This window comes from Xiphias gladius, chromosome 16 (genome assembly GCF_016859285.1).
Source record: "Xiphias gladius isolate SHS-SW01 ecotype Sanya breed wild chromosome 16, ASM1685928v1, whole genome shotgun sequence".
Taxonomy (NCBI): domain Eukaryota; kingdom Metazoa; phylum Chordata; class Actinopteri; order Istiophoriformes; family Xiphiidae; genus Xiphias; species Xiphias gladius.
The window spans coordinates 11,195,711-11,207,365 of record NC_053415.1 but is presented as its reverse complement, the minus strand read 5'-3'; the positions used below and the strand labels follow the sequence as shown (position 1 = coordinate 11,207,365).

General features: G+C 41.8%; 2 protein-coding genes across 2 annotated transcripts in view; both read right to left on the bottom strand.

The window, feature by feature from the left end:
• Window positions 1-409: 409 nt before the first annotated feature.
• Window positions 410-2,455, bottom strand: LOC120801643 (microtubule-associated protein 2-like; the record flags this gene model as incomplete). Its single annotated transcript, XM_040148803.1, has 2 exons — window positions 2,419-2,455; window positions 410-2,336 (listed from the first exon to the last, which is right to left on the bottom strand). A coding segment is annotated over exon 2 (1,926 nt), but the record flags the coding sequence as incomplete, so codon positions are not given.
• Window positions 2,456-3,346: 891 nt separating this feature from the next.
• The window catches only part of LOC120801642 (microtubule-associated protein 2-like), a 73,038-nt gene continuing 64,729 nt past the window's right edge, over window positions 3,347-11,655 (bottom strand). Inside the window, exons 5-8 of the mRNA XM_040148802.1 lie at window positions 9,351-9,440; window positions 8,530-8,604; window positions 5,810-6,025; window positions 3,347-3,738 (exon numbers count right to left, since the gene is read on the bottom strand). Of these exons, the coding sequence (XP_040004736.1) occupies window positions 3,347-3,738; window positions 5,810-6,025; window positions 8,530-8,604; window positions 9,351-9,440 (773 nt within the window). The remainder of the gene's footprint in view (window positions 3,739-5,809; window positions 6,026-8,529; window positions 8,605-9,350; window positions 9,441-11,655) is intronic.

Genomic DNA, 11,655 nt, shown 5'->3' with positions numbered 1-11,655 from the left:
TCTCTATTTTTTCTCTCTCTTCCTTCTCTCTCAACTCTTTCTCTCTTCTTTCTCTTTCCTTTCTTTCTGTCTTTTCTCTCTCTTCTTGCTCCATCCTTTCCCTCTCTTCTTTATCTTTCTTCTCTATCTCTTCTTTCTCTTTCCTTTCTTTCTCTAATTTCTCTTTCATCTCGTGCTCTTTATGTTCTTTCTCCTTCCTTTCTCTTTCTTCCCTCAGTATCCTCTTTGCCTCTTCCTTCTCTCTTTCTTCTTTCTCTCTCATTTCCAACTCTTCTTTCTCTTTCATGTCCTTTTCTTTCTTTTCTGCCTCTTCCCTGAATTTCTTCTCTGCCTCTTCTTTCTCTTCTTTCATTTTCTTCTCAGCTGCTTCCCTCTCCTGCTCTTCTTTCATTTTTCTTTCTATTTCCTCTTTCACTTTCTCCTCTTTGTTTATTCCTAACACTGGTGATGCTGCTCTTTTTGGGGAGCCATAAACTTCTCGTTGTTTAAGCTTGGAGGGTGAAAGCACTGGGGAGAGCAGCTTGTCATCATCAATGTTGCTCTCCACAGATGAAGCAGGTGAAGTTTTGACGGGCCTGGCAATTCGGTCCTTGGCGGCGCCAGTCAGTTGGTACACATCTTCAGCATCCACTTCCTCATAGGCTTCCTGGTGGACAAGCTTCACCTTCTCCCGAAGCGCCTGTAGTTCTCGTTCCTCTTCCAAACTGAGAGGCCTGTCCTCCATCTCCAATTTGCGGATTTGCCTCTCATAGTCAGCAATCTCGGTTTCTGACGCTGAGCCTTCGCCACTGGCTTGTCGTTCAGTCTCACTCACTGACCTCCCACCTTCTTCTAAAGTCACAGTAACTGTTGGCAGAGCAGGTGGTTTCTCCTGCTCAGTTGCAGATTTAGTCAGCTGACCATCTGCAATTTCCTTGCCTTTTTCTTCTGTGACTTCAGGAACTCCTGACGGCTGGCTCTTGTCCTCCACAGATGTGTCCCTGACAGCTAATTTCCTTGCCTGCTCAGCCACTTTCTCTTCCAGAACGGAGGGGGTGAAGACCTGTCCAGAAGTGTCTGTAGGGCTAAACACATCTGCAGGGGATGGCATGGGTCCAGAATATTCACTGAACACACAATAGCCCATTTCTTCCAGCTGGCTCTCACTTTTTCTGGCCCCGGGACTTTGTTCCCCTGAAACTAGGCTAGCCAGTGGGTCATCAGCGAAGGCAGGGACATCAGCTTGAATCGACTTTCTCCGGATAATTTCAGGGTCAGTGTTTTCTGATGCCAGTCTGGAACGGGTACCAGCAAGGTCCAACATCTCAGGCAAGTCTTGCACCATCATTGTGCCATTTTTATAGGGGCTCTTAGAGGACTGTGGTGATTCTGGCGACTCCGGTTCAGGGTGAGGTTTTGAAACTGGTTCAGTGGCCCTTGGAGGAGATGAGGAATCTGAAGTGATGGAAGCTGCAGTCTCCAGGATCAGGGGAGGGAAGGATGGAGGCTTATCCACGGAGGGTGTAGTGACTGGGAGGTAGTCTGCTGACTCATCTAGACTTCCACTTGTGTATGACATGATATCTGTGGCCAGTGGCGAGAAGTTCCTAGGTCTGCCTTGGCCACTCTGATCCATTGCTCCAATGGTGATGTTAAGCGAGTAACTCCTCTGCTCTAAGGCCAGTTTACCCGGGGAAAGCCTGCATTCATTACTCCTGTCAGGAACTGTAAACACTCCAGTGTCTTCTGCTGTATTTTTTTTAGTTTCCGATTTATCCTGAGCTTCAGCTAGTGTGCTGTAACTGATCTCCTGAGACCCGGAATCAGTTGTACTCTTCTCTTCACCAGCTCTGCTCAGTTCGTAATACCCCTCACCCTTACATTGTGGAGCCTCATCAGCCTCCGTGGCTGATGTTTCAAAATATGCTGACATGCCAGACCTGTCTCTTGCGTCTCTCGTGGAGTCTCCTACTTGAACTTTGACTCCCATTGAAGAGAAATCAGAAGGCGCACCAGCGCTGCTGAACTCCACCACCTCCACTGATGGCTGCTTCTCTGACATTGTGATCGGTTCACCAAATGTAGGCTGAAGTGTGAGTGATCTGGCAGACTCTTTGGCTTGGTTTTGAACATTCGGAGGTACAAAGGATGGCATATCCATGGTGGGGCTCTCTGGTACATCTCGTTCACCAGCAAAGAACCCTTGGATCTGGGGCTCAAAAAATTCCTCTGGGCGTTTCTCCGATCCAATGCTGTCTGGGCTCATGGACCCACTGCCCTGCTTGTCTGAGTCCATCTTCAAAGCTGAAAGGACATCTGTAAGTTGGCTGTTTTGATCAACATATTGCTTTGGCATGCTGCGAGTGAGATATAATATTAAGGAAGGGACTGGGAAAGCTGTTATTACAGAAACAGGCAAAGCTGTCCTCAGAAACTTACAGCACAATGATACAGCCATCACTGAAGGAGTACGGCGAGATTATGGGGTCCACCAAGTCACAGATGGATGAGAATATGGCATGGTATGTGACGGAACCGGCATGAGGAAACTGTGATGCTGATTTATGGGAAACAAGCAATTACAGATGGGATGGATTTACTGTACACTCGACTTTTCAAAACATCAGATGCAAAAAGAAATAGCATTTCTATCATTCTTTATTAGTGCAATAAAATGTTTTGAGAATTCGTCCAGTTAAAATTTATTAGTGTTTACATAGTTTTGTTAAGATCAAATTAATTTAGGGTCTTAATAATGACTTTAAATGTCACTGGATAATTGAAAGAATTTTAGCACAAATACAGCAGAAGCTTGCTGGTGAATGACTGAGAAATGCCGCACACTGTCACCAGCTGACAGTGAGAAAAACAAAACAAACAAAAGACTCAAATGATTTTGAATTATACTGCTAAAGTAATGCATTTGATGAGATATGATTCTATATGGTTCTAACTGCAACACACTGAACATGAGACAGCCAACACAAAATCCCCTGCAAACTCTATACACAGAATTATAACAATAATATGAGTGATCCATATTTAGTAAGTATGATTCATGGTTACAAAAAGTGCGTAGCACTGGCATACCAGAACCAAGCCATGTGTAGACATAATGAGGAACCGGTAAGCTTATAGCGGTAAAAAAAGCACTACCACATTCAGCAACACTTCATCATACCAATATGAAATGCCCGGCCCCAAAGACCACAGCAAGAAAAAGAAAAATGCAAGCGCAAATATAGCACATAACAAAACCAGGTTAAGTTAAAAGAATGTGACTCTTTTCACCAAAAAGCCTGTGTTGCCTTGCAGCCGCAGCAGAGCACAGAGAGGATTACTTGCCATTCCACCTGAATTATAATGCTTATGTTATATGCTTATGGCTTCCCTTTGACACATCTAGTGTTCTTATACAGTGGAAAATGCAGTAACATGCAGGCAGGGAGAGCAGAGGGCAGGACACACCTGTGTCAGGGCTCTCCTCACCCTCTGCTTCCTCCTCCTCTCTGTCCATAGAGCTTTCTGCAGCAGCACTAACTGCTTTGGCCAGCTCCAGGTCTAGGTCCTGAGCCTCGTCTATGGCCTCTGCCTGCTCTAAGGGCTCAGCTTGGGGGCTGTCCAGCTCGGGCTCTTCCCCACTCCATTGCTGCTCATCAAGAGCTGCCTCGGACTCTGCTGCCTCTGCAATCTCCTCCTCCTCCTCCTCTTCCACCTCCTCCTCGTATTCAGCTGTAAGAGCCTCCATGGTCTCTTCTTCTCAAAAACAGGGTGAGAGGGGGACACATTCAGACTACAGGCAACGCAGACTTAGGTTATGTGAGAACACAACTTATGACGGGACACTTTCAGCTCTGGTAAACGATGACCTGAAGTACTTGTCTGTCCACACATATAGGTACATTACACATACAGTACAGAGTGTTGTATGTGAGTGGTTTTTCATTCTGTTTGTATGCTTTTCTACTCTGGGTGCTTCGTGCGCCCAGTGTGTAAGGAATCTATAAAGAAACAGCATATAGTTTCAAGGCATGCATGAGATTTCGTTTTTTATTATGTCTCAATATCAATCTTTTTCCTTATCAGTATTTACTAGATAGCCAAGAATCAGTTTTGTATAAAAGACAAAAATTTCCATTTCTTTCCTCTTCCACACACCATGCCTGCAACCCAGACTGACCTAACATCATTGTTGACTGAGGTTGCTTAAGGAAAATGGAAACATAAATGAAGTAGCATCATTTCATGGACTAAAACTGCGCCATTGTAGAAGCACTTCTGTTCAGAGCACTTCTGAAATCTCTGGCTCTTCAGAAAAGGCAGTTATGAAGAGCTGCAGTCCAGTGCAGTAAAAATCTGAGTACCTCAGATTCCTGACAAAGCCTAGGTATGGATTTTTAACTGTGTAATAGACGGTTAATGTGGGGACGTGCAGCTTTGCTCTTCAGCAGCCATGACTTTATAACTTGTTCAATTCTAGCGTAGGTTAAGGAAATTCTGTTAAGCAACTTCGCAGCTTTGTATGTGATATAAATGTTGGTAAAAGCAATATTTCTCCTAGATTTTTTTTTTGTCAGCAGTGACAATGGGGGAGTAAACCACAATCCAAAAGCAGACTGCATATACGGTATTGATGCATTATTCAGTTTCAGAGTGAGTAACATACTCTTTACATATCTTCTTTGTCATGTGTTTAATGAACGAATACATGTATTTAAAAGGATAGATAGATATAGCCATTAAGATATTGATCAATACTTGTTTTTCATTGTAAGTCTCATCCAGATTTATATTAATTGTGTTAGTCTATCTATGGAGAGAAATATTGGAGGATTTAAGTTCTATCAGTGTATGCACTGGGAGAAGGCAGAAGTATAAATTAAGTTCTGTCTGCTGCTTAAGCTGTCCAGGCAACAAATTTCTTTTGATGATAATGGACTGGGATTGGCCTATAACAGAGAGAACTGAGAGAAGAGCCATGTTGTGTAGCCTACGCTAAAATACACTGAGGACCTAGGCTCCGTCTATGTATTTGTGCCAACGATTTTGAAAAGAAATATCCTTTATCTTGTATTTCTAAAGACAATAAAAATAATAAATAAATTTAGTTTAGGAGGCTGCATGCAGCTGTATCTGCTGGTGAGTGTGAGGAGCTGAAAGTCTTCCCTGTTGCCACATTGAGAGTCTAAGAGTAGTTAAGAATGAGTATAGAGGGTCTGAAACAGTGTAGCATGATTAAAGGAATGAGGGGTAGTCTTCAGGACTGGACCAAAACAGAACTCTGGGAGATAACTAGTAGAGAAATTTGTGCACATAAGGTGATCAATCATGCAGGGTGTCTCTGAGATATTTATGAAAGCCATTTGGGTCTTAAATCATGTCCCAAAAGTCAACCCTGCGGGTCGTCTGGTCTTACTGATGAGAACTGTAGTGTATTATGGTCAATGGATGAATCACAGCAAAACATTGTACTACTTTAGAGACATCACTGCTATGTGTTGGACTAAACGGCATGGCAACCACATGTAGCGATAGCTGTGGATGAAATAAATTTAAAAAAAAAAAAAAAGGAAAATGACTGTTAAACAAATATGAAGTTGCTCAGATTTTGAGCAAACAAACATCACAAGGACACACAAACACACACAAAGACGGACGAAAAGACGAACTGACGGACGGAGAGACGGAAGGACGGAAGGAGGGAGGGATGGCGGGAGAAGGTCAAATCACAGAAGAAGAAGAGGAAATTGGTATTAAAAAGTGAAAGGAGAGAAAGAAAGAGAGCGGAGATGGAGGGGGAAATGGCAAAGAGGAACCATGCGTGGTTCACCTTCAATCTGTCTAAAGGCCACGGCCTGCCCTGTGGGGCGAGAGCCCGAGTGCGTCCACTCTGGGCTGAACAATGGGTGCTCATAGTACTCCTCGTCGGAGTGGTAGGGGTCGTCCTCGGGCACGGAAACTGAGATGGAGGGGGCGAGGAACTTGCACCTCTCCCGAGAATTTTGGAAGCGGCGGAGAGGGCCCGCCTCCTCCTCATCCCCTACATCTACAAACAAGACAGACACAAGGAGAAGAACTGCAGGGAAATCTGGACACAGACTGAAAGAGAGAGAGTGAAGAGGAAGAAAAATATAAAGGAAAAGAAAGAAGAAAATTTAAAAAAATGAAGAAAACGCCAAAGAATGTCCACTTTAAATGTGATCTAACACAAAATTGAGTCTTTGAAAATATTGATAGAATTAAACATGGGTTTTTGAAATATTGGTCCAAAAACTGAAAAAAACTTTTGCACTATTATTTTTCAATTATTTGAATTTCGATTTTTTAACAGTTTACATTCACACAAAAAAGCTAGCATCTTCTAATAAAAAATAAAAGTCATGCATGTATAGTATCTTAATTAAGAAATATTGTAGTGGGACTATTGCAAAAATGTATGATCTACATCTGTTTATTTAATTTATTTCAGTTTAGCTCCTCAACTGAGATTTGTAGCTATGAGAAGAGGCTGTACTTGACTGAATAGGAGGTCATACTAAATCAAAATTCAAGGACGAGCTGTGGTCCTTGAATTTTTAGGAAAATATAAAAGACAACCGATTTTTTACCTGAATCCTTCAGTAACATTTTAAAATGGACATTTTTTGCAGTGAAAAGGGTCATAAAGCTTGAGGAGAGAAAAATAACAAAACAAGACAAATTTAAGATAGGCAACAAAAACAGAGTGAGTCACCAGAGAGGGGAATGCAAGAAAAAGACGAGGTTCGACTGAGAGCCAGAGAAACATAAGACAAACAGGACACTGACAAGGAGACAATGACAAGCAACTCAAAGGTGACCAGCCAAAGGGGGCCAGCCATACTCTGACCCAACAAAATGATTACAATGCATCATCTGATAGGGATATCAATACAAACTGCTTCATATATGAATGATTAAACCTTAATAAAAGACATACAAATCAAAAAGAAACCGAACACTTACAACAACAGTTATAATAATAATAAAGCAGTAGTTGTAGTAGTAACAAATCAGTAACACAAACAAAGCTCTATACCTATACAAACCTCTGGATCCAGTCAAACAGCTGTCCAGTCATACACATGGAAATACCCCTGTGTAGCTCAGAAGGTCATATTTAAAAGAACACCACCTCTAAGGCCCCAAGATGACCAAGTTTTTCAGTATCTACTTGTTATGTATCATGCCCACAGATACAACAACACACTGATAACTAAACCTCTTTATCAAGAACACAGAACACCATCACCTGAGTATGCAGGACTTAACCACAGGACTCTATGATCTAAAATCAGTCATTACTTCTTTCGTACAAAACAGGCCATCTTTCTTTAGTGCATGGCTAGGCCATCTGTATTTAGTGCATGGCTGGCCCACCTACAGACTCCCCACATTACATTCCAGCTGCTGCAGACTGAGCAGAGATAAACACAAAAGGCCAAGCATAAAGCAGACAGAAGTTTTAGTTATAATGTACAACCATTTCTTGTAGGCAGCTGCACAAAAATCATTGGGTAGCTTAAACTAAAAATTTGGAAGTCAAAGATAAAGAAAGAAACCGTGTGACAGTACTAACATTCAAAATGAAAGACAAAGAAAAAAGGTAGGTATAAATGAGGTATTTTCATCCATTTATGAGCATTGCATTCATAATCTTCTAATATCAGAAGGCTAGCTTAAATGCTTCCCTACAGTATGTGTTAGTATGTCTAGTTAGGCTGACTAGCTCACCAAGATGATTCAGTTTATCTAGACTGCATTTCTGCAGTACGCAGTGGCTTCCCTATATTAGCTATTTTCCTTTTTATGAATTACTTTTGTTACTAGTCTTCAGTCTAAGCCCGATAATGCTTGTGCTTTAGGTTGAGGGAAGCTCTGTTTTCAAGCAATGTTTATAGAGCTAAAACTCTGATCACAGCTAAACACATACAAAAACACTGACAGTGGACAATGACAAGAAAACACAACACTATGATTGGACATGCAAATCTCAAGACATAATTCAACTGAAAAAGACAAACAACAAGAAGTTGGAGGGTTACCTAAATTGGCTGTCATATTAGTGTGTGGGAAGACAGCAGGGTGTGGAGGTTAGGAAGGGAAATGGAAGAAGAGGATGAAAAAAGACTGCACTTGATGTAACAAGATGGTCATGCATGTGAGCCCTTCTTTCTTTTAGAGATAAATGATGATGACGATGAAGGTACAAATTGTATATGCCCCATGTGTACGATGAGGAGGAGGAAGCAGATTTCAGAAGGAATGGATGTCTGAAAAATGGAAAACATGTTCCTGCTTTTAGCAACTCTGGTATGTACAGGTTTCTTGAAGGGGTATCATTGTGTAGTTTGTCCCCTAGAGGTGGGGCATCTCCTGAGAGCGGGGATCGAAGTGTACCCCCAGAGCCAACCCACATCAGTACCCCGATGTGTTGGCGATCACAAACCTCCAGAGGCTACAGTAATGGGAAAGCCGGAAACCACACTTTCCTCTATAAGACACAAACTCTCATAAACACATTGGCCCTACCTTGTTCTAGAGGACCAAAGTGCTCTGCAGCAGGTGAGGGGGGAGGAGAGGGAGGCAAATTGGTTGTGTCTTCAACTGCAAACAGAGGTAGAGGGAAAGAAAGAGAAGGAAATAGTATAGTCATATAAATCACATACTGTAAAGGACTTTGAGCATCTGCTGCCAGAGATATGGTCGCCTACATTACCCCCAATGCAAGTCAACTGCTGACAGTTTGGTTGGAGATTCAGGGGTGTTAAGCTAGCAGCAGCTACTGTAGCCTTGAGCTTGCTACACTGCTCACCTGAACACCCTGCTGTAACGCTCTCTGCAACAACAGCTGTAGGTTTTGGGTCTAGATTCTTTTTGGGATTATCATCATGTCTCCCCAGTATCTGCTGTGATAAACATGTTGTGTGCTTCCTGGGAATGACTGTTTACTTTGGAAATATACTCTCCCCAGGAAAAAAAAAAAACATTAAAGGTGCAATATTTAAATAGAATGAATGGGTGCTCCTCTTTCCTCCCACAGTGTTAAGACATGCAGGTTATGTAAACTGGTGACTCTTGTCCATACTGTAGCTTTTTGAAAGACTGGCGACCTTTCTAGGATGTACCCTCCCCAATGCCAAACTGGGATACGCTCAAGCCTCCCGTGACCACGGAGTGGAAGAAAGAATGTTTTCAACCTCTGCACTTGCTCAATTGTGTGTGTAACTGTGTGTGTGTTTGTGTGTGTGTGTGTGTGTGTGTGTGTGTGTGTGTGTGTGTGTGTGTGTGTGTGTGTGTGTGTGTGTGTGTGTGTGTGTGTGTGTGTGTGTGTGTGTGTGTGTGGGGCTTACCTGACGGCAGCCTTTGTGTCTCCTGCTCTCCCTTCAGTACTGCCACTGCCTCTGCCGTCACTTCTTGCACAATCCGTGCTGAAACTTGCTCTAGCACAGACAATTATACAGGTGCACACACACAAACACACACACACACACACACACACACACACACACACACACACACACACACACACACACACACACACACACACAGTCAATCAACTTTAGATTATTCTAATAAAAATGTAGAAGTAGCGGCCTAAGTTGGAAAGTTTAAGGTATTAATTTGGTTTAAATCCCGAGACAGGCTGGAATAAAAGATGCACTGAATCCCGAGCTGCTCCAGGACATCAGGATACTATGGTTATAATGAGTAGATTCGAGGTTTCAGTCTGTGAAACAACTGCGTGGGAATGTGAAGCAAGATTTTGCTGGAAGAAAACATGATGATCAGTCAATTTTATTGGGATATACTGATGTTAACAGATTCTAAATTTCTTCAAAAAAAACCTAACAATATCATCTTCCATCCCTTTCACTTTACTTTATTTTTGAATCATGTCTCACACAAGCCTTAGATGAAAGCCAGTGTGAGGGAGATGAAATTGTTTCTATAACTGCGGGGATGCTAGGGCTGCTGGTGAACGCTGTGAGTATCACCATGGAAACACAGCACCCTTAAAAAAGCTCAGACTGAAAATGAAACCTGGACCAGACGAGAGTGTACAGTTCGAGATAAAAGACATTTCATTTCTTAAAATGCGTTCATTTTTCACTAGTTTGATCATAGCAGAGGCAAAAAGATTTTTTTTTTTTTTACAAGGACTGGATGTTTCTAAAAACGCTGGATTTAGAAAAAATGATTCTAATCCCAGGACTGAGGTGTACACAGTAATACCCCATAGGCAGCATTTCAAAAGGGAATTCATGAGGTACTGCCTGAGAAATAACAGTGTATCACTATAAGTTGTTTATTACTGTGTTTGCTTTTGTGGACATTTGGTTTTAAGTAGCGGTAATAAAAAGCCAGGAATCATTACTTTTTATTTAGCCACTGCCACAAACAATTTGTTTACACTTTACACTTTCATACTAAAAGCATCAAATCTGAGCTAAATGAAAAAAAATATTTTTAATTTGAAAATTCACGTTTTTGCTTCATTTTTGAAGGTGACAGGAGAGATAGAGACAGGAACTGCAGAGAGAAAGAGAGAGCGAGAGAGAGTATGACATGCAACAAAGTTCCTTGGCTAAAATCAAACTGTGAAAGTTGAGGTTATACAGTATGTTTAGTACACACTGTATGGTATGCGCCTTAACCACTAGGTTACTGGACGACTGGGTTGTATAGTTTTTATGATGGATTGTAGACCATTTAATAGATTGAATCATTTGTAAAGGACTGGACCACACCATTAGTGCTTAAACACTTGACCTTGACAACTTGGTACTCAGTACTTTTGAACAGTGTTTTTACACAATGAAAGCCAACAATCATTTTGGTTCTGTGTCCATCCTTATTTAATTATATAATCCAGTTGTTTACCTAATTGGTTTCTAGGACAACTCTGGGTGGTGATGGATTCAGTGTGAGATGAGGTGGGATAAGGTGGGTGGCATGATTCAATACTGATTTTGATCTTTTGCAAGAAAACTGAAGTAATGTTACATTTAAACTCTTTATGACAGTAGCTAGTGACAACATTTAGAAAAAGACTGTCAACACTGTCCAGCTGTCTGGCACTGGTGGGCAGCAGGTGCTGCCCAACATTAATGCACAGTTCTAATCAAACCTGCCTTCATTTGCATAGTAACAGTGGTTGTGTGGAATTGGGTGGCAGTATGATGCTTTCCCTGCTGCTGTTTCAGGACCTTTTTTTTCTTTCCAACATCACCCACACATAAACACAAACATGCTGGCAGGCATACACTTACATGCAATTGCACAAATACTCACACTTCTTCAAGGAACACTTAACACAGCCCACTCACCAACTCAAGCAGCCATTTCACATTTTTTGTAGCAAAGTGCAAAAAACGTGTACCACTTATTCACTGCTTCCAGACAAATCCCTTTCTTACAGTACTGGAAAACAGAGGTAAAAGGTATCAACATAAGACAAAATCAGTGAGTGTAACATCAAACAACTAAAAACAGCCCCTAAAGCTAAGACCTGGGGGAAAATAACCCTTCAGATTTGTGTGACTGATTCCATTTTCTTCTTCTGGTTCTTCTTCTTTTGTTTCAATCGTTTCCCCAAATGTCCTACTAGCTCACTGTTGATCTGATGAAACTGGAGTTCAAAGATGACTTCTGAGA